Raw genomic sequence first — 25,949 nt, 5'->3', positions numbered from 1 at the left:
ATAAAAGGAAAAGGATGTTGTGCAATGAGGGCATGCTTGAGAGGAATGGTGTTCCCTGCTTAGATATGGAAAGTTTCTGGGAAAACAAAATGTGAGTAGGTATTAGGTCAGATGTAGAAGTAGGAGTGTATGGTAAAATAAGTGAAGAAAGGGGTATGGTGGTTAGATATAGGAAAGTAGAAGTGGAAGGTGATAATAGACTAAGGAAGAGGTTAGGAGTATAGAAACTATAGCTGTCAGGTAGGAGTCATGTAGAAGAGTAGAGTAGGCTGTCAGGTAGGAGTCATGTAGAAGAGTAGAGTAGGCTGAGTGTGTAGAGTAGGTGAGATGGATGTTAAGGTGTGGTGTGGATGGGTGGAGATGGATTGGAGGAGTGTGGGTGGGTGTGGCTTGGTTAGGTATAAGTGTAATTGAAATGGGAGTGGGTGGCAGTGTGGGTAGGGTAGGGGAGTGTAGTGAGCCCGAGGGAGAATGGAGCGGGGACCCACTGGTCTGTGGAAGGCCAGGGTTGTGGAAGAAAACAATCAGGAGCAGCACTTCTTGAAATTAACCAGATCAATACAGTACATTTATATAGTCTTCACTAAAGAACTAGCCTTTTTGTTTTGTTTTTGGTGTGAACAGTTAACTTTGGGGATAGAGTTCCCTGCTTGGACAGGCTTATTTTGCATTTGCTCAATAGGTGAGACGAGTGGCAGAGAGATTTTCCATTCACTAAGCTTTTAGCTGTTATTTCAAATTGAGTACCATCTATCGGGAGTTACTTAGATTAGTAAATGCTACTATCTAGTGGCCAAAATGTGGAAGCGCAAGCTCCCCCCAGACTAAATGTGAATAAAAATGAATGAGGAAGTATATATTTATATTTATATATATAAACACAGTTGCCCGTGCGGTGTGCAGCCAGTATTTGTGATAACAGCAATGATTAAATAGTACACTTTTGGCTAACACTTTTGAGTATTTTAAACCTACCCCATTTGAGCTTTGGGCTAGGATGTCCTTGTAGACTGCATGGAGGATGATAGGTTATCCACACTAGGGTAGTCAAGTTTACAGTGGTCGACTGAGGAAAAAAGCTCCAAATACAGTGCAATACAAATACATGATAGTCCAAAAAAAATACAAGTGACATGAGGAATATTGTACAAAAATAAGTTGATAGAACCTAAGCTAGGTTACAAGATATAGTACACATCTGGACAATTCCATAGCATTTTATCATTATAGACAACTTTAGTCAGTCTAACAACATATACATAGCCTATGAGTAGATAAAGTATACAAAAGTAGTATGTTAGTAGTACAATGTATGACATCAGTTGTTATAGTACATGAAAAATAAAGTGATGGTTTCATTTAGGAAAATAACAGCAGAAGAGTTAGTGATAAAGAGAGACAGTGAGAGTTAATAAGAATTGAAGCATTACAGACTGAGCAGTACCTTAAGGATATGGTATAGAAAGAAGGAGTTACAAGAGACATTAGGATCTTGTAGATTATGAAGGAGTGAGATGTGACAGAAGAACAAGAAAATGAAGCTAGCATGGAAGAAGAGGAAGAGCTGAGCATTAGGCCGAATTTATACACATATAATGGGTTCATATTATATGATCGAACGCTAGAAATAGCGAATGATCTATTATCGAACCCAAATGCATGAAACCACAATTTCAAAGGGACAGATCAGTCCAAAAAAAAATGTACAGGCAACATAAAGTGGGGGCTTCACTCCCACACCGCCCCCACCAATAAATATACCAACTCCGAGATTGCACCACAGTGAAGAAAACAACAAAGTCCAGAGAACAGCCCAGCAAATTTTTTTCACTGTGAAAAAAATTCACTGATCCGTTCCTTCAATATTCTGTGGTTTCGTGCATTTAGGTTTGTGAAATGGGCATTCGCTATTTCTAGCGTCTAGCATTCGATCATGTAATAGGAACCCACATATAATATGTATATGTGTGTGTATATATATATATATATATATATATATATATATATATATATATATATATATATATATATAAACTTTCTCTCTAGCCCAGGGCCCTTATATAGGAAACAATTCACATAACACATCAAAAGACAGGCAAAAAACTTTCAAAAAGCAGTGGCAGGGAGGTTTCAAAAAGAAAGGGACAATCCAAAAAATGCAGATTGATTATGCCTTCCATCAGTCATCTTCCTTTCCTTACCCTGGCAATCCTCTAAAACATTCATAGATTGCTCTTGCCAGAATACATATGAAAAAAGAAACTTCAGTGGTTTCTTAGATTAGTCTGGACCAAACACTAGCACTGTCCTCTCCTTTCAGAATCTGGTGCTGAGTTTTGTTAAGATGGAAATTCACTGGTGGTTGAATCAGTTATCCTTCAGTACAGGACTCCCTTAGTTTTCTTCAGTCCCTACTCAATCTCTAAACACCGATGCACCAGATTTTGCTTGGGGAGCTGTTTCCAAAGGGTTGCAAGTTCAAGTTTGGAACCATTAGGACTAAAACAAGCCCATAAACATAAATGCTTTCCAATCACTAAGTAATCTCTGGAGTCTACAACCTCTGAGAGCTTTCATAGACAACACCACAGTCATGTGGTACATGAACAAATGGAGGATCCAGATATTATCCCCACTCAGCCTTTCCCTTCAGGCTACATACATTCCATTATAGCAGAATGTTGTGTTAGACAAGTTGAGCAGGACCAGTACAGAATCCCACCTGGGTCATCTGGGAAATCATTTGCCTCTGGGGAACTCCTCAAGTAGATCTGTTTGCCTCCATTTATAGTAGATAGTTAAACACATTTGCTTCATGACACCTTGCGGAAAGTACTAAAAGATAGATACTTTTCCATTCCGATGGATGGTGATGTCCTTATTTGTTTTTTCATCCTTTCCTCTGATAACCAGAGTTTTTTTTAAAGATCCAAAAAGTACTTTCCAAAAACAGTACTGATAACTCCCTTTTAGCCCAGACAACAGCAGATCTCCCTTCTTTTGAAAATGGCCAAGGTCAATTACCACAAGCTTTCTCACAGAATGGACTTAGTCACATAAGACAGGAGCTCTCTGATCCGCACCAATCTTCAAATTCTTCAACTCACAGCCTGAACGACAGCATTCAAATACCTTTTAGACACCTATTCTCTGAGGATATGCACCAGATACTAAAGGAGACTAAGAAACCTGCAACTAGAAAATCATATATGTCTAAGCGGAAAAGATATTTGGTGCCATAATTTTTCTAGTTATTATCCACTTACATATTATTTTATTTTGGTAAACAGAGTTAATAATCCGTCTGACTTCTACAAGAAGAGTATCTGAGTTATAAAGTCATATGGTGACTCAACCTTATCTCCTCTCTCATAAAGATGGAGTTTCTTTGAGGACCAATCCTTCTTTTATGCCGAACATGGTGTCAGAGTTTACTCTGAATTATTTTTTTTATCTCCCTGTATTCTTTCCAGAATCAAAAGGGAGAGAAAATTCTGCACACTCTGGATGCCCACAGACAACTAAGATATTACACTGACAGGACAAAGGACTTCAGAAATGCTAATCAATTGCTTCTTATGAAGGTAAGATAAAGGAATAATCAGAATCCAAACAGACCATTTCCAAATGGTTGTCAGTGCCATTCATTTCTGTTATTCATATCGTGGAAGATGCTCCCAAGCAACGTCAGAGAACTGTGGCTACTTCTGCTACTTTTTAAAAGGAATGGACACTAGAAATATTCTACAGGCAGCAACCTTGTCTTCTCTTCATGCTTCTATCAAGCACTACAAAGTTGCAGCTTTCTCTAGGGCTGGGGCAACGTTTCTTAGAACCATTCCCCTAGCCAATGATTCTTCTTCCTCCTCCCTTTCTTTCTAAGCTTTTGTATTCATCCCATGTAGCTTAGGCTACTGGAAAGGTGATATAATGATGAAGACAGCATCCCCTCTTCTCTCGTGTATTTTTTTAGTCTCCCTTGTTTCTGAGACAGTAAAGCTCTGTTTTTTTCCCCTTTTTGCCCATTCTTTACCACTTATTCACCATTGAGCTCTGACTTCATACAGGCATGTGAAATGTACCTTATAACTTCAGATGCTGGCCAGACATCTGGTCCTTGATGGGATATGCTCTATATAGTTTAGGCTATTGCAAAAGTGATCTATTTGAACAGCTGCTGTTACGGCAAGTTTACTTGCATGACTGTACTTTTTTATATTTATGTTGTTTATATTATGCATGTTGTGCTGATGTTCTTCGTTTTCCATTGCTGCAGTCCTTACTATTGGGTATAGTCCGCATCCAGTCGGCCCGAATACCAGAGTATAAGGCTGACGTCGGTCAGGGCGCATTAGACTGACGTCAGTACGTCAGGGTACTAATGCGCATGACCGCGCCATATCCCCAGTCTTTTTGCCGCTGGTCCGATGCAGAAGCAGTTTTGCGAGTGCAGGTTGGCGTTCTGAAATATTTCAAACCGGAGTTTCAGACCGAATCAGAGTTGGTTAAGTACTCGCTGGGGAACATTTTGGTTTTTCTTGCCTCAGTATTTAACCGATGTCAGAAAAGTGAATAACTGTATTTCTTGTGGGAAACAAATACCTCATAGGGATTACCATACATTGTGTATACCTTGTTTAGGGCCTGTCCACCACGCTCTTGGTTGCCGCCTTGTGCTAGGTTTAACAAACGCACTATTAAGAGGAGGTTAGACTGTGCCAGATTAGTGTTTGGGAAGCGCTGTAATTATAAAATGCCGCCGGATGCTCCGGCCGCTTCGCCCAAGAAGCGCAAGGACAAAACAGCGAAGCCTAGGGTTGATGAACCGCAGTCCCGGACGCCGGTTCTTTAGGTGGCTCAGTGGAGTCAGAGGTTTTGCCAGGAGTTTCTATGGAGTCTCAGGCAGAAACTTTACTGTTACAGGATGTACCCTCTCAGGAGGCAGGCCAGGCTGAGGGGGCTTCTCAGGTAACTATTCTTCCCTCTCTTCCCAAAGTAGTTAGAGCCTCTCCTTCTGTTGCCAAAACTTCTTTTAGAGGTAGGCCAACTTCAGCTTCAGTAGGGCTTCTCCTAGCCTTTCGGTTCTGTACCTAAGAAACATATGCTTAAAATGGCAGAAGATTTGATTACTATGATTAGAGGTTCTATGGGCCCTCCTGATAAGAGGCCTAGAGTGGAACCAGAGTTTGACAGTTTTGAACAGGGTTCAGGGCTTCTGAGTCTTCTGCGGAAGATTTGCAGGAGTATCCTCATTATTCTGATTCTGATGTGGATGATGCCACTCCTTCGGCTTCTCCTCCTGAGGATTTTTCATTTTCAGAGACTCTGCATTCCATGAGGGAGCACTTTAAATGGGAAGGCCAGGATTACTCTGATTTCAGGAAGGGGCTTACTAAGTTCTTGTTTTTAGCCCAGAATAGGCCCTTAGCTATACCTACTGTGTTGAATGTGGTGGAAGATGTTTTGCAGAGGCTTCCCTGAACCCTGATTCTTTGCCTCCTGCTCCTGTTAAACCTGATAGGTACTATAGGGTGCCGAAGCTCATAAGTATTTGTTTAAGAGTCCTAGGGCGGACCCAGAAACTGTTTCTCAGGGGCCTAAAGGTGTTAAGGCCTCTGTGGTTAAAAATCCTGTTCCCACTGACAAAGAGGCAAGGGCGTTAGATAGGTGGGGTAAGGAAGTGTATACTTCTTCCACTCTAGCCATGAGAGCGTTGAATTGTCAGTTTCACATGCTGAAATATCAAAATTATCTCCTTTCACAATTGAAATCTAAGGTGGATGCTTTGGCGGAAGGTATTGATTGTAAAGACTTGCTGGATTTAGTTTATGTGTCTGAACAAGTGGGCAAGCATTCTTTGCAATGTGGTTTTGATGCTGTGCAGGCCTCCTCGAGGGTGGCTGCCACTAGTTCTGTTCTTCGCAGGCATGCCTGGTTGAGGGATCAAAATTTGGCTGAGCATGTTAAGACAAGGATTTTGGATGCTCCTTTACAGTCTGATGTGTTGTTTGATTCACCTGTGGAAGCAGTTTTAAAGAAAATGGAGGACAAAGCTAAGTCTATGCAAACTGTTAAAGATTTTTGCAGGTACAGCCACCAAGTTTAGTAGAAATTGGCCTGCTAAGGGGTGGACATATCCTGCTTATGATTCCCAGTCTAGGGGTAGGTCTAGACGTGGTAGGGGCAGGGCTCAAGGTTCTTTTAGGCCTAGAACAGGGAGTTCACCTGCTCAGATTTCTGGTGAGGGCAGGGGTCAGTCCTTTCGTAAACAGACCAAATGACCTGCCTTTTCAGCTGCCAGTAGATTCTCGTCTGGCAGCTCCTTTGGAAGGACGACTGTCTCTTTTCAAAGAAAATTGGGATTTAATTACTCAAGACAGATGGGTGTTGGACATCATTCAGCCAGTCCCTGTATCGGAAAGGGGCCTAGGATTTTATTCTCGCATGTTCCTAGTACCAAAGAAGGGGAACATGTGGAGACTGCTTTTGGATTTATCTCTCCTCAACACTTATCTGAACATTCCCAAGTTCAAGATGTTGACGTTACAACAGCTTTTACCTCTGCTGGGCAAAGATCACTGGATGGTAACTTTAGATCTCAAGGAAGCTTACCTTCATGTGCCTATCAGGCTAAGTTACAGGAAGTATCTGCGGTTTCGAGCTGGAGATTCTCATTATCAGTTCTCTGCATTGCCCTTTGGCTTATCTACTGCGCCCAGAGTATTCACAAAGGTTCTGGCTCCAGTGATAGCTTACTTCAGGCTACAAGGACTTCAAATCTATCCTTATTTAGACGACTGCCTGATTCTGGCTCAAGAAAAGGAAGACCTTCTACAGCATCTGGAATATCTTATAGCAGTGCTAAGATGCCTAGGGTATTCTGTGAACGAAATAAAGTCCAGTCTAGTACCCTCTCAAGACATGTGCTTTCTGGGTGTGAGACTGAATACAGCAGCCCAGATGGCCTTTTTAACCCCGGACAAACAAAAGAGTCTATCACTTTACTTCCATCAACTATCTCATCAGTCCGTGCTGACTGCAGAGACAGTCCTTCAAGCATTAGGGTTCATGGCATCTTGTATTCTGGTGCTTCCCAATGCCAAACTGCATATGAGGAAGTTACAATGGTATCTCAAAATGTATGGACACAGCACTGCCAGGATTTAGACACTGTCATTCAAATAATACCTTGCCTTCAAACAGAATTTTTGTGGTGGGCTCAGGAATGTCACCTAAACAAGGGACTCTCTGTGACCCGCCAGAGGCGAGTCAGATTTTACCGACAGATGCCTCAGACATTGCTTGGGGAGCTCATCTAAATGGAAAGTGGATACAAGACAAGTGGCCTGCCAGACTACAGCATCTACATATCAACATGAAGGAGATGTTAGCAGTCCAGTTCGCATTGCTGGCTTTCAAGGAGTTACTTCTTCCAGGGCAGGTGTTGATTCTAACAGACAACACAACTGTCATGTGGTACTTCAACAAACAAGGGGAACACATTCTTATCCTCTATGCAGGCAAGCAATGATTTTATGGGAGACTGCGCTACGCTTGCACCTAACTCTTCAGGCAAGGTTTCTGCCAGGAGCACAGAACTCCTTAGCAGATGTGTTAAGCAGACAAATCATGGATCCCCACAAGTGGAAACTGGATCTTCATGTATTTCAGAAATTGACAGTGTCATGGGGAACTCCAGACATAGATCTGTTCGCTTCTCCACTAAACCACCAGCTGCCACAGTTTTGCACAAAGGGGTTTCATCACACAGCTTGGAAAGTGGATGCTCTGTCTTTCAGTTGGACAAACCTTCATGTGTATGCCTTTCCACCTCTGCCTCTTCTTCCAAAGGTACTGTTAAAGGTCAGACAGGACAGGCCAAGGATGATTTTGATAGCTCCAGATTGGCCTTGGCAACACTGGTACCCTCTACTACGGAGTCTGGTAAAGAAGCCTCTATGGCCTTAACCTTTGATTCCACATCTGTTATCCCAGCAGGACGGTCATCTGCTCAATGTCAAGCTTCACTCTCTTCATCTGACAGCCTGGCATATTCTGTATTGAAACACAGCAGGTCTCAACTTCCTCAACAAGTTTTAAATGTGATTAGGGAAGCTAGGAGACCTAGTACAAGGAAAGTGTACGCAGCAAAATGGAAGAGATTTTTATTTTGGAGTAAAGCAAAGAATTTGGAGATTTCTGAGCCTAATTTGAGTATGGCTCTTCAATATCTTACTGAGTTACTGGACAAGGGTCTGTCCTTCTCTTCCATTAAGATTCATGCTGCAGCAATTTCAGCTCACTATGATTGTGACCCACCATTGTTTTCGCATCCTTTGTTCAAGCAGTTTCTTAGAGGGGCAAAAAATATAAGACCCCCACGTAGAGCTCCTACTCCTGCTTGGGATCTCAATTTTGTGTTGGAAAAACTTACTCTACAACCTTTTGAGCCTGCGGCTACTGCTGAATTGAAATATTTGTCATGGAAGACTGCTTTTTTGTTGGCTATTACTTCTGCAAGAAGGGTGTCTGAGTTGCAGGCCCTTATGGCAGTCGAGCCCTTTTGATTTTCCATAAGGATAGGGTATCATTACGCACTAATCCTTCCTTTATGCCTAAGGTGGTTTCTAGTGTGGCTTTAAACCAAACTATTCATTTGCCTACTTTTATGCAGACCCCCAAAATAAAGGGGAAAAGATTTTGCATACTTTAGATGTACACAGGCAATTGCTATTACTTAAGCAGGACTAAGGATTTTAGGCAGTCTCAGCAGTTGTTTGTTTCTTTTGCTTTGAGTTCAGGGCAAGCCTGTGTCAAAACAAACTATTTCTAGGTGGATTGGCTTTTGCATTGCATTTTGTTATTCCCATCATGGCAAGGAGGTTCCAGCTGGGATTAGGCCTCATTCCACTAGGGCTACTGCCACTTCAACAGCATTTCTACGGGGTGGCAACTAAGGATATTTTGGAAGCAGCTACTTGGAGTTCAGTGCATACTTTCTCTAAGCATTATCACCTTCCTATCTACTCTAAGTCTAGGGCTGGTTTTGCCACAGCTGTTTTGCAAGGCATGTTGTCAGCTCCTGCTTCTTTATGATTTGCCAGCCTCCTTACCTCTGCTTTGGGATTCTACCATTAGTAAGGACTGCAGCAATGGAAACGAAGAACATAGTACAGTTTTGTACCTACCATAAATGTAGATGTTCGAGGATTCCATTGCTGCAGTCCAATTTACCCTCCCTCCTTCCCTCTGTGTTTAGGGGTGGTTGTGTAGGTGAGTTTCCTGCTTATATTTTTGTATATATTGTTCATGTTTTGGTGCAGGTATTTTGGGCCTTGTCTTTTTAGGGTCTTCTGACATCTGGGGCAAGAAAAGACTGAGGATATGACGCCGGTCATGCGATTAGTACCCTGACGCACTGACGCCAGTCTACGCGCCTGACCGACGCCAGCCTTATACTCTGGTATTCGGGCCGACTGGATGCGGACTATACCCAATAGTAAGGACTGCAGCAATGGAATCCTCGAACATCTACATTTATGGTAGGTACAAAACTGTACTTTTTTAAATATTGTAGTAAAATTTGGTTGTTTAAACAACAACAACCACAAAATACGGAGTATGTGAAAAAGTATTTCTCCAAGATTAAACATCCCCTGACTCCACCTTGGGTTCTCCCACCTAAATATTACAGGCAGTAAGATAATTCTGTTAGGAAAATGCCCAAAGCTCTTTTTTTTGTTTTTTTTTTTTTAATTTTCTATTTGTGATTTTGTGATCTCAGTTTCTTCAGTTTCATTGTTTAATGTTTTTATTATTGTAGCTGTAATTATCTTTTGATAACCCATATCTGATGTAATTGTATTTTGATTTATGAAGGGAGTGTGTGGCAATGGGTGTCTATTAAAAAAAATACATTGTAGAGCTGATATCCATTAAAGTGTTATGAATATGATAGAGTACCACAGTATTCCATTTATTCTTATTTTTTTTTGAACAGGGTTCATTTGGCGATAGCAGTACAAATTTTTTGTTCAGGATTACAGTTGATAGAATAATCTGCAGCAAAAGTGGAACAGCTTGTTCCAGAACCGTCAATGTGTATACTAAGGTATGTGAAAATGAATTTCTAAAACAGCATTCTGAATTAATACATATGATACTATAGTGATAAGTTATCCTGTACATTTGTTTTAAGGTATGTTTATTAGATCTTAGTAGTGCAGAGGATGCCTGTCGACTGCCAAACAGTCACAAGAATTTGTTGTTGATGTGGGACAAAATTGTTTTAGAATAGCAAATTATTCCTTGCTAGAGTCATACTTATCTCTGGCAGTTCTTCTGAAGTACTAAAGTATAATAATGTATATTTCAAATAGTAAGCATTACGTTACTAGCCTCATGTGTAATAAAAAATGTGAATGTGTGATTTAGTTGCATTTTTGATTGATATGCTAGTGAGCAGAGTAGTATACTAGATCATAAAATTAACTTTTAATGTAAATTATATGGCTGCTTCATAATTAACTTGTAATTTGTTTTCTAACAACAGAAAATTATTACAAGTATGGCAATTAATTATAACATAATTCAGAAAACCATGGTCTATTTAGTGTATGCCACTGAAAATCAGCTGCTATCTCAGTTCACCTGCCAGAAACTGTAAACGATGTAGATTATGCAAGAAAACCCAAATATTTTCCTGTTTCCGAGATATGCCAGATTAAGGAGTACTTAAGCAGTTGTGGCTATAACCCCATCAGGGTCATCATGCAAGGTGGCTTCATCCTGACAAAAATGTAGTACACTGGTCTTTTTTTGGGGGGGTAGGGGGCAACGTGTAATGCTGGTATTTTTTCAATAAAATGTGTGCAAGGTTTGGTTTACTCATCTTTTTCAGATCCTACTAATTACATCACTCATGAGTAGTCAACTTCAGAAAAACTGGATGCATTTTAGGAGTTTTGTAATATATAAATATTTGTGGAGCTTGCCATGTTTCAGGTCTTCACCAATTTGAGGAAACTTGACTTTTTCTTAGCAGGCAAAATTATTTTTTTCCTGTGCTAAAATAAATTTGAACACATTTTAGGGAACTATCTCTATCTATCTATCTATCTATGTATCTATCTATCTATCTATCTATCTATCTATCTATCTATCTATCTATCTATCCACCCATATGTCTCATAATGCAGAGCAGTGTAGTAACTGTTCACATCTGCATTTTCTACTTTTAAATTGCTTTTCCCCCTCATATCCAGTTTAATTATCTTGCTTTTATTTGATATTTGACCATTTTTCATGTGGTTGCTCTACTGATATTTTATCCATGATCAAAGACAAAGCTTGTTTATGTATTTGCATATTCCACTGCCTGCAATTCTCCCCATAGCACAGCCTGTCTCTGGTTACATGTATTTGTCATTCGAGTGCAGGTTCACAGCTTGACTAGTACTGGTAATCTTGTGTTTAAAAATTCAAGGAACTTCCTGGCTTTAACACTTCTTTGACCTGGTATCACTTGTAACATGGCTTCATTTTTCCTTACCCTGCTACATTACATTTGGCTGCATCCTGAGCCTTTCTGGCTGCTTTGTACTGGACGTGTTATGCAGGTTCCACCATGGTTCTGTTACTGAAGAGTGTTGGTCATCTGCTGTCTTTGGGTGATCCTGTAAATTAATTTGAGTGCTTCCAGTGTTGAGATCACAACTCTTTTAGCCTAATAGCATTGCTGGATACATTTGAGCAGTAACTAGTCTGACTTTGGCTGGAATGTTACTAGTTCTTTGCAGGCTGTCATTTAATGCTCATATGTATTCTCTTTTCATTTATTATACAGTGTCTGGGTTCAGCTATAGCATATTGGAGCTCAATCCATGGATATGTTTATGTCTATTGCCAGACTAACATGAACTGCATACATCTTGCTGGGGTACTCTTTATTTCCCCCACTCTTTAAACAGTGCCAAATAATGATAATGTAGCTGAGGTTTATAACTGAGCAGCTTGGCTTTAGGTTGCACTAAGATGCTTAACTAAAGATGACTATGAATTTTTACTTTATTGACAGGGCACTGAACAGCACCCACATGAATAATTAATAAGCAATTTTTGTGAGCTGTAAGTTAAGCACACTGAACCCCCCACCCCAACTTCTCCAGTTCGGAGAGCCATTGTCACAGTAAAACTGCATGGCAGTGATGTCAGTTGCAAAGAAGCTTAACATATACTCAGAACTGCAGATGCTTAATGCAAACATGAACCACAGCCCAAAACATTCTATATTTGCACTAGACATCCTCAGCTACAGCCCCAAAGTATTGCCAGTGCTGTTGGTGCAAGAACACCTAAGTGGGTATCTTGAAATCTAAGCCTGCAGTATTAAGCCATATTCATTTTTTCAACCAAACTCTGAGATGCCAGGTGTTACTAAGTGTAAAGTAGTTTGTACTGAGGCATATCCTGCTTACATATGCTCTTTGCAAACAGCTGCCATCTGTCACATCTTTCCATTAGTTGCAAATGCCATTTGAGTTTTGAATGCACTGTCTTTGTTAATACCATACAGGGACAGCAGAGATAAGAATCTTTTCAGCAGTCAAGACCGAGACACTATTTTGAACTAATATTATGCAAAGCTTCTTAAAATATTGTGTTGTCAGAAATATATTTAACCATCAAATGCCTGGAATTGAACTGTTTATGACAGATGAACTTACAGAGATTTGCTGTCATTAATATTAATGCATCTAATGGCTGCAACCTATATTTAAATATCTTTTTGTGTGTCTTACATTATGTAATCTCTTGCTGAATCTGGGACTTTTTCTGCTCCCTGGGATTCCAATTATGACTTTGTAAGGAAGTTAGAAAATCCTAGAGTGACATAGGAAAGTGGTTGAGCGTAACCTGGCCTCTTGATGGAGTGGTCATAACTCCATTAAGATAACTTATCACATGCTCATCATTCTCATTGCTGCAGTAGCATATGGATTGTATCTTGTCCGACACACTGCAGCCTACAAGCTTCCAAAAGGTCTGGATCCTTTCCTCTGATCCACTCTGCTGACTGATTGGCCAGCCCTGAAGAGAGAAAATCAGCAAAGGGGAATATCATCACTACTTTCTTGCCACCTCACGAAAAAGCAGCTCCAAGAGGTTCCACAAGGGCGGTAGCTTGGTCTTAGTTTTTTTTTTTTTATCTGGCAGATAACTCCACTTTGGGGAATTTATTATTTGCTGTTGTGTAGATTTGCTCTTTTTATTTAAAAACAAAGAGAGATTTAACTAAGATAAGAGTTGAGAACTCCCTATGGGACTTAACTTTTTCTCAGATGTGTTATTTTATACACACACACGCACAAGGTTACTTAACTGGTGTGAATAGTCTGTGTTCTTATTTAAAGTAGACCCGTATACACACACACACACACACACACACACACACACACACACACACACACACACACACACACACACACACACACACCTGTGTGTGTGTGTGTGTGTCTGGGTTTATTTATTTAGATAATAAAAGTGTTTTTACTTTTATTATTTTCAGAGGTCTTAGCACCTTAAAAAGACTTGAATTTCTGTTCTTCTATTTGGTTTTCTGTCTAGGACCATTATGCTGGGGCTTATTTGACAAAAAAAAATGTACTGCTTATGCAGACTGTTTTGTGTGGGCTACTGTTTTTCTTTGCATGGACATTATATCTATATGTAGTGCTTTTGTTAACTCCGTATAAACTTGCCTCACAATGTTTTGCCTGTCAGACTAGTCGCTACTGTGGTGAAGTACTGGCAGCATTCTTTGTTATGGCACAAACTTGGCCTGAATATGTACTGCTTGTGCACACATTTTGACTACTTACCTGCCATTTTTACATGTCAAACAACATTTATTTTTAAATCTAGGACACTTAGACATTCTGTCAGCTTAATGATTCTCTTTTATGTGACATGTACTGCTTGCGTGCATGACGTGATAGCTTACCTGATATTTCCCTGTCAGACTATATTTACTTCAGAAGGGTACAGACATGTTTTGGTGTACTAACTTTGCATTTACTGAGTATGTACTGCTTGGGTTTATGATGTGAGAAGATGCCTGCCATTTTTCCATGTCAGCTTAAGTTTTTACTTATTTGCTTTGTTGACTGGATTTAAATACACTGACCGTGCATTACAGGGTTATCTGTATTGAGTGGGCACATAGTGACAACGTATCTGCCATTGTCAGACAAACTTTTTTCATCTAAAGTGATCTGACATTATCCTAAGTACAGCTCATATATTTACAGGGTGTGTACTGCTTGTGTTCACAATGTGACAACTTGCCTACCATTTCTGCTGTCAACCTAATTTTATTTATGGGGAGTTGCAGACAGGATTTTAATGGACTGCTTCTCCATTTACTGGGGTACATGTGTTCAGTGTGCATGCAGTGACAACTTATCTGCCATTATGTCAGTCAGTCAAAACACTTTAACTACTAAGATTTGTTGCATAATGTATTATATGGCTCCTATTTTTATAGGGTAAAGATTACTTATGTAAACTATGTAACAACTTATTTCTGCTGTCAACCTAATTTTATTTATGGGGGTTGCAGGTGGGATTTTAAAAACTAGTAACCAGAATGAAAACACACTCATAGGTTCATAGGTAGGTACTAGGCTATTGGTCCTAGGGCCTATATAAGCCTAGCCAAAAAGGTAGGCTTTCACCACCCAAGAAAATTATTTTCTTGTGCCCCTGTCGAGAGCCACAGAAGTGATCCCCAGGGTGAATTTCTTATCTCCCATCCAATCATCAAGATTTTTCATGAAGAGTGCTAATGAGGAGCTTTGTTTGATATAGATAGATAGTTTGTTTCAGAGTATGGGAAGTCTCTGGGACAGGAATCTATCCCTCCAGTATGTTCTGTTTATTGTAGTGACAAGGTTTAGGTCCCTAGAGCGTGTAGCTTGGAGGGATTGGGATTTCTTTAAGTGGAGCATATCCAACAGCTCTGGGTTTGACATAGGTTTGTATGTTAGGCAGAGATCGCCACTGAGTAGGCGATATGTGACGGAGTAAAGCTGGAGTTTTTTAGACGGTTTGCGTAGTGCATCCGTTTGAGGCTGGTAATCCTCTTTGTGAGGTATTTCTGCTGCCTTTCCAGTTGTTGTAGATGTCTTGTGAGGTACATACTAAAAGGGGCATTATATTCTATAATGAGTCTAATGAGTGAGGAGTAGAGAGGAGCAATTACCTCTTTTTTTCCTGGATGAGAAACCTTTTGTGATGAGGTGTTCCACTTAGAAGGATTTTCTTACTGTGGCGATATGATTAACAAAGGAGAAACTACTGTCCATCTATGTCCCCAGGTCTCTTATCGCACTTTCAGTGTTAAGTAGACTACCACTTATGTGGTTGGTCATGGGTACAGAGTTTTTACCAGAAGGAATGAAATTACACTTTTTGACATTGAGCTTGAAGCCATGGCTTTGACACCAGGCATCTGTCTCCGTGAGGCCCTTTTGTAGGATGTCCACATTGTTTGGAGTTTCGATTATGGCTCCAAGTTTGCAGTCATCTACAAACTTCATTAGCCAAAGTCCTTCTGTGTTAGCCCGTACTTCAGAAAAGTAGATACCAAACAAGAGAGGATCCAGGACTGAACCCTGTGGTACTCCACTTGTCACTGGTCTGAAGTCGGATTTGGAGTCTGCTACTTTCACAGTGTGGGTTCTGTCAGTGAGCCAGTTGGCAACCCATCTTGTCTAGTTGTTATTTCTCTTGGGCTTGATAGAATGGAACTGCAGTGGTTGGAACTTCTCGTGTACCTTCTTAATAGTATCCTTTTGTTTTTCCTGTATCTCAAGGTCAGTCTGTGTCTCAAGGTCTCTCAGAGTTCCTTGGAGACCAGTTCTTGTGACGGTAATGGTGCAAGGTTTGTACCTTTCTCTGGCAGACCAAAGCACATTATTTTTATAAATAGTTGTACAACACCACAGAGTTGTGGTATATCAACTAGCCAGGGGCAAAATGACGTAGCCATATTCAGGCTGTCAATGACTATTTGGGAGTTAGCTCTTTAGCATTCCTAAACTCTTCAGACACCTTAGTTTTCATTAGAGCAACTTATAGTGGCAGACTAACTGAGTACCCTCACAGTGATAGTCGATATGAGTAAGTCTTCTAGGTATTGATCGATTTCTGGGGAACTCCTCAAGCCGATCTGTTAATGTTCTTTCAAAACAGACAATACATACCTTTATATCACCTTTCATGGGAACTTTCTTTATGCTGCCCACAGTTTCAACAGATATCGAGTTAATTTCTGAATATTCAGAAAGACGCTCCAAAATATCTTTCTGGTGAATCCCTTTGGACAAGGCAATATTGTTTCTTCCTTTTATGGAATTGGTCAAGAGAAACATCTTAAGACAGGTGCAAACTTGATAAAAGCATTTGGACTACAGTTTTGCATTCAGAGAAGTACATTTTAAGTACATTTATAATTGATCGTATATGATTTAAATCAGTTTTGTGTGCTTTTGGTCTTTATCTGAAGTTAAAGCTAAAGCTACTACTTTAAGGCATTTTTATAGTCTGCATTGCTTTTTGCTTTCTCTGCTTGGCCACTGTATTTTTCTGAGTTTGCTGTACCTAGCTGAAACTCAAGCCTGTGGAAATTAACCCCCCCCCCCAGTATTTTACATCACACAAGCAGTCTGCCATTTCAGCCTTGAGACTGCTGCAAGTGTGATAACAAAAGGATCTGGACTATATTTTTTACATTCGGAGAAGTACATTTATAATTTCAGTTATCCATCCATCCATACATCCACAATGCCTTTTTCCATTTTTGCATATGGGGTTGGGGTGTCATACCTCTCAACTGTACATATTTTCTCAGAATGTCTAGATTTTTGCCTCATATTTTTGATCCATTTTTCATAAAATTGTGTGGTTTTCCGGCAAATTAGTGGCAATCATTAAAACCTTAAGTTAGAAAATAATGACAAATATTTGTGTTTCAGACTTCATACCCTTCAGAAAATTCATGGTGATGCAAAACTTGTTATTCTATTAACTTTCTATGTTTGTAAGAGCTAAGAGTAATATTTAAAAATTGTCCCTATTTTTGGGCCTTTCTCTCACTTTTATTTATGGCTTTGTCCAGATGTCTTGCTCTAAGAAGTTGAGAGGTATGGGTGTCACTTTAACAGTGACAATCATCTAGCGCCAAGGTTTACACTGCCGCAGTAGTTTTTCCACATCACACATTCATATGCACACTCAATCCTACCATTTAAATCAGTTTTGTGTGTTTATGCTCTTTATCTGAAGTTCAGGCTATTAATTTAAAGCATTTTATAGTCTGCATTGCTTTTTTGTTTTCTCTGCTGGGCCTGTGCTTTTTCCTGAATTTGTTGTAGTTAGTTGTAACTACAGCCTTTTGTAATTAATGCAGCCGACACACACACACTAATTTACATCACAAGAACAGTCTGCCATTTCAGTCTTGAGACTGCTGCAAACATGATAACAAAATCATTTGGACATTTTTTATATTCTGAGAAGTACAGTTTAAATACATTTTTAATTGCACTTATCTTACTATTTAAGTCAGTTTTGCATGTTTTTTGCACTTTATCTGAAGTTAAAACTATTGATTTAATGCATTTTGTATTATGCATTATTTGTGCTAGGCCTAGGCATTTTTCCTGAGTTTGTTGTAGCTGTAGCTAGTTGCAACCTGAGCCTTTGGTAATTAACCCCCCCCCCTTGTATTTTACATCACACAAGCTGTCTACCTTCTCAGTCTTGAGACTTCTGCAAGCTTGATGACAAAAGCATTAGGACTACAATTTTGCATTCAGAGAACTACATTTAAAGTGCATTTATATTTGCACTTATCTTACCATTTAAATTAGCTGTATGTGTTTTTTGCTATTTATCTGAAGTTAAAGCTATTAATTTAAGGCATTTTTATAGTCTGCATTGCTTTTTGGTTTGTCTGTTGGGCCTAGGAGTGCTTCTGAGTTCCCTCTCACTTTCTTATTCTTTTGTCTTTTCCCAGTTAGGGGTCACCACAGCGGATCACCTGTCCGCTCATGATTGGCAGTGGAGTTTTACGGTATCGAGTTGCCAGCCCAACCTTCTATTGTGGAGATTTTCTCCTCAGGCCTCTGCTGACAATGGGTTTCCACCCATTTAGACTTTCCCGGTAAACAAATGTAAAATAAATAAAATAAATTGATTTTAATAACTGCCTTTGATTCAGGTGTCACTCCAGAATCTAATATCTATCAGTCTGGGAGAACATAGTTAACTCACAAGATATCTACAACAACTGGAAAGGCCGTAGAAATACCTCACAAAGAGGATTACTGGCCTCAAACAGATGCCCTATGCAGATCGTCTCAAAAAACTCCAGCTTTACTCCGTCACATATCGCCTACTCAGTGGCAATCTCTGCCTAACATACAAAGCTATGTCAAACCCAGAGCTGTTGGACTTAAATAAATCCCAATCCCTCCAAGCTATATGCTCTAGGGACCTAATCCTTGTCACCACAATAAACATAACATGCTGGAGGGATAGATTCCTGTCCCAGAGACTTCCTATACTCTAGGACAAACTACCTATCTATATCAAACAAAGCTCCTCATTAGCACTCTTCAAGAAAAATCTTGATGATTGGATGGGAAAAAGGAAATTCCCCCCAGGGATCACCTCTGTGGCTCTGCTCAACAGGGGCACAGGAAAATCATTTTCTTGGGTGGCGAAAGCCAGGGTACCTTTTTGGCTAGGCTTGTATAGGCCCTAGGGCCGATAGCCTAATACCTACCTATGAACAGACCACTTTGCTTTGACAAGGATGATCCTGTCTTCCTTTAGCTTTTGGATATTGGCTAAAACTTTTATCTATCTCCTTACAGGCTTTTTTAGGCAATGTTGAAATGCCAAAACTAACAACATAGCAAAAAAAAAAAAAAAACAAACTAAAAAAATTTTAAGGTGATACTGTTCAATGCTAGGAGCCTAAACAAGAAAGTCCACACTCTACAAACTCTCTTCACTCTGGAGAATGTAGACATCTGTACTGTTACAGAGACTTGGTTTAAAGGTGCAGAAAGTATTCTAGCAGTGGAAGGTTACAGTGCCTTCCACATATTCAGATGAACAGCAGCACAGACAGGGACTAAATGTGGAGGTATCTTAATCAACTTTAGCAGCAAATACAACTCCAGGTTGCTTAAACATGTTGATGCCCTGGAGTTCATCCATGTCCAAGTTTCTATAGGCAAGGTTCCCTATCATGTACTAGCTAGCTAACTACAAGTTGTCCTCTATGATCCACATAGTTCCACAACTCTTACCTAGACTTACTAGAGATGCTCACCATCCAACCAAATACCCTATTCATGGGATACTTTAACTTCCCCGCTATAGACTGGAAAACTTACACTGCCTCTAACTCACAGGCACAACATTTCCTGGACTTTATCAACAACAAAAAAAAAAAACACTGAACCAGATATTGCACTTTCCAATCAGAAGATCAAATATATCGGACTTAGTCACCAACATGGGAAAGCATTACCCACTCACCCCCCTCTGTCACATCCTAATTGGTGAAGTCAGACCACAAAGCTTTCTCTTATGAAGTAAAAATTAACCCAGAAAAAAAAAAACAACTAAATCCTTAGCAGTTAGAAACCATACTAAAACTGCAAAGCGTCAGTTTGTCAAAATTTATGGCACCCCAAACCACAAAAACACAGCTACCTATGCAGAATTATTTCTAGAAGCCGTGTACAAACAAGTAAATGGCTGCATTGGGGCTGCCATACCTACCAAGAAAATAAACACAGTGGAATCCTTACCTCAGTAGGCTATCTAACAAAAAAAAAAAAAAAAATCATGGACAAAATCAGAAAGAACAGTTTTCATAGAGACAAGAGCTCTCTGATTCAGCTACACAAGAAACTGAGAGGCCTAATGAAGTCTAATAAGACCAGTTATGTGGTCAAGAAAGCCTCTCAGGCTAAGGAGCATCACAAAGCCTTTTTTCAGCTATTTCAGGAATCTTAAAGGTAATAATCAGCAGTGTGTATAACCCATGGTAAATGGTACAATCTTCACTGACTAAGGTGACATAGCAAATCTACTGGCTGATAAATTTAGCTCTAACTTCACCCTCCAGTCCACCTCCACTAGTCCCTGTGAAATCCCTTCAAGCATATTCCCAACTATCAACAGGGAGCAGGTCCTGGAGGTGCTTGATGAGGCCAAAAACAATGATTCAGTGGGCCCCGACAATATTCCAGTTGTCTCATAAATAGCCTAAAACATGACCTAGCAGGACCACTTGATGTGCTTTTCCGCTGCAGCCTCTAAACAGGCTATGTGCCAGGTGAATGGAGGGTCACAACATTAATCCCTCTTCATAAGGATGAACCACCAAATGACCCTGGAAGCTATAGACCCATCAGTCTGACAAGTCTGATATGCAAAGCCATGGAAAGCATTATCATGGAAATGATCAACAAGGACATTGGCAGCCTACAGACACTGGACCCATCCCAGTTTGACTTTAAGGGAAGATCTTGCCTTTTTAACCTGATAGACTTCTTCAAGAGGGTCACCATGGCTATGGATAAGGGAAAAACTGTGCATACCTCCTGCCATGACCTAGCCAAATCATTTGATACAATACCTTACACAGTTATTGTTGACAAACTCTCAGAACTAGGCATAAATCCCTACATTACTCATTGGCTTGCCAGCTGACTCACAGATATGACCTAAGAAGTCAGAATCAGTGAAACCACCTCCACCAAGAGACCGGTCACCAGCGGAGTATCCTCAGGCTTTGTCTACACAAGCTAATTATTTCATCAATAAAACACCCCTAAGAGATGACCCAATATTTAGAGATCTGAGAACATAAGTAGACTGTAATCTTGCATTTGACCAACATGTAACCAAGATAGTAAGAAAAGCACTTTGTATCACCCAACTCATAAGCAAGGGTATGGCGTCCATGTCCAAGGAAGTAATAATACCACTCTACTCAGCCCTCAGAGAACCATCATCGAGTACAGTGCCACCTTTGGCATGTACCTTGCCAGGTACTTGCAACAGATGAAATACCCTCAAAGGTTCTTCACTAGGAGAATTCAGGGTATGAATGCCCTATCCTATACAGATGACCTTAAGGTCTTATCTTTGTAATGAATCTCCTACAGGTTACTGAGAGGCAGTCTATGCCTAACGTATAAGGCTTACTTAGTTCCAGCTAGATAGACAATACCAGAAACACTAGATTTAAGGGCCTGAACTTTGTATAGGACCTACTGGAAGGAACGATATGTATCTCAAAGGATCCCCACACTATGGAATAAGCTCTCCATCTGTGTGAAACAGAGCTCATCCCTTAACCTGCTCAAAAGAAAACGTGATCATTGGATGGGAAATGACAATTTCACTCCCAGCTTGGCCTCCATGTCTCTGATGGACAGAGGTCAATGGTAAGTAAATCAATCCCCCAACTAACATACCCCCTACACACGACCATTAGCTACCTCTACTAACATACCCTACCATATTGGCATTCAAGGAACTTTTGGATAAAACTGGGTTGGGTTGCACAGCTAGGCTTATAAAGATCCTGGTGGTCAGTCTACTGTGAACCTATGAACTTATCACAAGCTCTTCAAAATCTGGATGTAGTTGCAAATAAAAACTCAGGGAGTTCTAGTCACCCCGATATATTATATTTTAAATTGCCTGGATTCTGAACCCTTTTAGACACCTGTTTCTTGAGGATTTGGTGCAGATACTAAGGGAGGCAAAAAAATTACTTTTAGAAAATCTTATTTAGGTTCATAGCTGTTTACTAGGCTAATGACCACAAGGGCATTTTTAAGCCTAGCCATGCATCCCAAATCTCTAAGTTCTGATACTCTTGATGAGTGTAAGCAGGGGTTTGGGAGACAAAACATTTACAAGCAGGGGCCTGGGAGATCCATTTACAGGTTGCCTGTGTCCATTAGAAACATAGGTGCCAAAGCGGGTGTAGAACAGAGCATGTGTTGTATCTTTAAGAAGCCTTTCCAAGTGTAGGCATGTGCATATAAATAGTGAGCACGGGCAGGCAGCAGTGCCATTTTGAGAGAACAGCGACAGTGTTAACATGTATGAGTGTAGTAGTCAGTCTGTTTATAAGTTTAAGTTACTAATGCGTTTGTATATAATAAAGCTACTTGAACCAAACCTACAACTGTTCGTCTGTTTTATCCAGATTGGACGAGTGACATGGTGTTGGAACTGGTTTTGAGACTGCAACTTCTTCAAGCCATGAGTTGCCAACTTGACGGTGAAGGTATATTGAGCAGGCTGGGTGATACATGTGCTCAAATAATTAAAAAAGGCCAGACATGAACTTCAGGTAACCAGAACTCGCACAAATGATTTAGTCTTCAAAAAAAAAAAAACATGCGAAGCATTCGTAAAACATGAAATGCATTATTAATCAAATGAGTAGCACAAAGCATATTATTAATCAAATGAAAGGAACAAAATACATTGTTGATTAAGCGAAGTGTTCGAAACCAATATATTTGACAAAATTATCAGAAATACTTATATGGGGTTCAGAGTTACCTCCGATTTGCATAATGAGCATGTTTAAAGTAAAACTAGCACAAGAAAAGTATAATGAGCATGATAAGAGGTTAAAAGGACATAAGTACAATAAACAGCAAAATAAGCTTAGAAAAGCAAGGCAACTGCATGTTTTTAGTGAACAACCATGGTTTGGCATGAGCCACTATTTCGCATGACCGAAGCCATTCAAAGCATGACTAGAGTTGTTTGAAGTATCTCAGAGTGTGCAAAGTGTTTGCAGTGTGTGTTTTACTACAGTGCAATTATTTTGAAGAGTTTACTGTATGCACAGTATAGTTATTTTGCAAAACTGCAGTCAGAATACAGCCATTTCGAAAAGTTTCTTGAGCTGTGTACATTTATTCAGAGTGTCACCATTTCAACATGTTTCTTACACTATACACAGTTATTTCACAAAGTACAGCCATTTTGAAGGATTTCTTGTGCTGTATACAGTTCATTTGCAAAGTGTAGACATTTTGAAGTGTTTCTTACTCTGCTTTTTTTGTGCCATATACAGTTAATTCATGAAGTGCAGTCATTTCAAAGTGTTTCTTACACTGATGAGAGTGGTTTCTCAAAGTACAGTGATTTCAAAGTGTTCTTGTACTATAGAGACTTATTTTGCAAAGTGCATTTTTTTCAGTCTGTTGTGCTACCAGGCATAGTTTCAAGTTCTGGCATAAACTTCTGGCAATATATGTTTATGTCTGTGCATGATTTCAAGGGACTTTACTACTGTGTGTTGATATGGCAGATATATTTTGCAGACCCAGTCCACTAGTGTTTGATCATATTATTGCAGAGTAATGGAGAGTTTTCAAGCAGGAATATGACATTTTAATACAAGCAGCTTTTCTGACAAAAATGCACATACCAGGGCATTAATTTTGCTTAACTTAGCATGGTCAGAGGCCATTGAAAGAGACCATTCATTTGTGTATGCACCAGCAGTATATGAAGGAGAGGGAAAATCACCATATTGATGTGCCAGCCTAACCAAGAGAGGACCCCGAGTACTTGAAATGCAAATTTCGAGAAATGTGTAACCCCCCATACAAATGTTACATTAGAGAGGCACCTATTGAGACCAAAAGCCAGGAGAAACTTTTACAGCTTATATCACTGACTTTAGAAATAAAGCTAAAATGTGCAGATTTGGTGATTTGAAAGATTTGATAAAGGACAGGCTTGTATGTGGTGGTAATAATGCTTCACTGAGAAAGATTTTGCTTTGTGACAGTGATTTAATGTTGAGCAAAGCTATAGAGATTTGTCAAATCCATGAGCTTACAGAAAGGCACACGAGTATGCTTGCAAGTGATAAGAGCATGGTTTCAGCAGCCTCTAGAGCAAACATAGACAGCATGCAGCACGTGGCTAGCAGAAACAGGCCTGAACACATAGCAGCTGTAACCCCTGTGGGCTTTCCAGGGAGTACCTGTACCTTTCCAGCAAGTTATAAGACTAGTTCAGTAAAACAGACATGCTCAGTGCAGTACAAAGGTGAGCCAGCTAAACCCAAGTCAAATTTTATTGTGAACTGTCGTAATTGTGATGCCAATCATGAGTCTAAGAGAGAAGTGCTTAGCATTTGGTCAACAATGCCACAAGTGCAAAAAAATGGAACCACTTTCAAAAGTTTTGTAAATCAAGCAAGCCTCATTCCGTTATCAAGAAAGGTCATTCAAAAAAGCAAGCTGATCTTGTAGAAAGCTGCAACCCATCTTTCTGTGTAGATGGTGTATCAGTGGTCAGTGAAAAGGTTACTGCAGTAGATTTGTTGGCAAAGAATGAAGTGCTTTGTACTGTCCTGATCATTGGTAAACCCATGGAGCTCAAAGTGGACACTGGTTCAAAGTGTAATATTATGTCAAGAGAAACATTTGCAAGAGTAAGAGCTGCTGAACAACTTAATTTGGCTAATTGTGCTAAGCTTGTTACTTATGAAGGTGAAGAGATTCAAACCCAAGGCTCAGTAGTGTTTTCATGTTATTCAGCTGGGAACAGTTACAGCTTGCAATTCTATGTAGTCAGAAGATATTTGAAGTCATCATTAGGTCTCAGAGACAGTTTAAGAATGAAACTGCTTTCTTTCACCAAAGAATTCCATCATGTAAGCACATGTCCTTGTTCCAGCTTCACTGATGCTATATTCTCAGAGTATGCTGATGTTTTCAATGACAAGCTAGGCAAACTTCCAGTTGTGTACTCCATGAAAATAGACTCAGACGTAATAGAGGTAAGTCCAGTGGTCAGACCAGTGACAAGATTTCTGATAGCTATGCAGGACAAAGTCAAGGTCCAATTAGATAAGATGGTTAATTAAGTTGTGATTTGTACAGTCGCAGAACCAACTGAGTGGATGTTTTCAGTAGCAGTTGCTCATATGAAAGGCTCAGATGAAATCCGAATATGTATTGACCCAAGAGACTTGAACAAAGCATTAGAGGCCTCATCATCCTATGTGTGCAGTCGAGGAAATTACTACCTTTATATCAAATGCTACTTTTTTTTCTGTCTTGGATGCAAAGAGTTCAGTTTGGCAAGTAATGCTTGACAGCAAATCTTCACTACTGGCTATATTCAGTATTCCATTTGGCAGATACAGATTTCTCAGAATGCCTTTTGGAATAAATTCTGCCAGTGAAGTCTTTCAGTGTGCAATAGAGCACATTTTTTGGGTTATCTGTGTGCCATAATAGTGGATGATTTACTGGTTTGAAGTAACGGAGTAGCAGAGCATGACAGAAACCTTAGGAAAGTTCTGGACAGAGCATGTGAAGGTAACTTGAAGCTCAATCCTCTGAAATATAAATTCAGGCTATCAGAAGTTACTTATGTAGGTCATTTATTTACCAGTACAGGCTTATGAGCAGACCCATCCAAATAAGCAGCCATTCTTGAGATCCAGCTCCAGACAATGTCCAAACCCTTACAGCATTTCCTTGGTATGGGTAACTATTTTGACAAGTTTATACATGATTTCCATGAGTTATCAGTGCCTTCAAGAGAGTTGGCACACGAAAATGTTGCTTGGTCACGGCTGGAACAGCACCAGAGATCATTTGATAACCTCAAGCAGAAAATTTCTAATCCACCTATATTGAGATATTATGATGTCCAAAAACCAGTATTTCTTTCCTGTGATGCTTCAAAGTTTGGTCTTGGTGCAGTTATTTTCAAGAGGGCAGAAACGTAGCCTATGCATCTAGAACTCTTACCCAAACTAAAAAGCAGCATGCTCAGATTGAGAAGGAACTTTTGGCAATTGT

At 39.9% G+C, this 25,949-nt stretch overlaps 1 protein-coding gene across 1 annotated transcript in view; it reads left to right on the top strand.

Moving 5' to 3' along the window:
• LOC122791453 (mucin-6-like) overlaps positions 1-25,949 on the top strand; it is a 1,454,314-nt gene that overhangs the window by 1,218,613 nt on the left and 209,752 nt on the right. The window contains exon 22 of the mRNA XM_044059198.1: positions 10,001-10,111. Within this exon, the coding sequence (XP_043915133.1) occupies positions 10,001-10,111 (111 nt within the window). The remainder of the gene's footprint in view (positions 1-10,000; positions 10,112-25,949) is intronic.

The sequence above is a fragment of the Protopterus annectens genome, chromosome 17.part0, assembly GCF_019279795.1.
Source record: "Protopterus annectens isolate FY-2018-M chromosome 17.part0, PAN1.0, whole genome shotgun sequence".
NCBI classification, from domain to species: Eukaryota; Metazoa; Chordata; order Ceratodontiformes; family Protopteridae; genus Protopterus; species Protopterus annectens.
The sequence above is the reverse complement of the archived record's forward strand: the minus strand, read 5'-3'. Positions and strand labels throughout refer to the sequence as shown.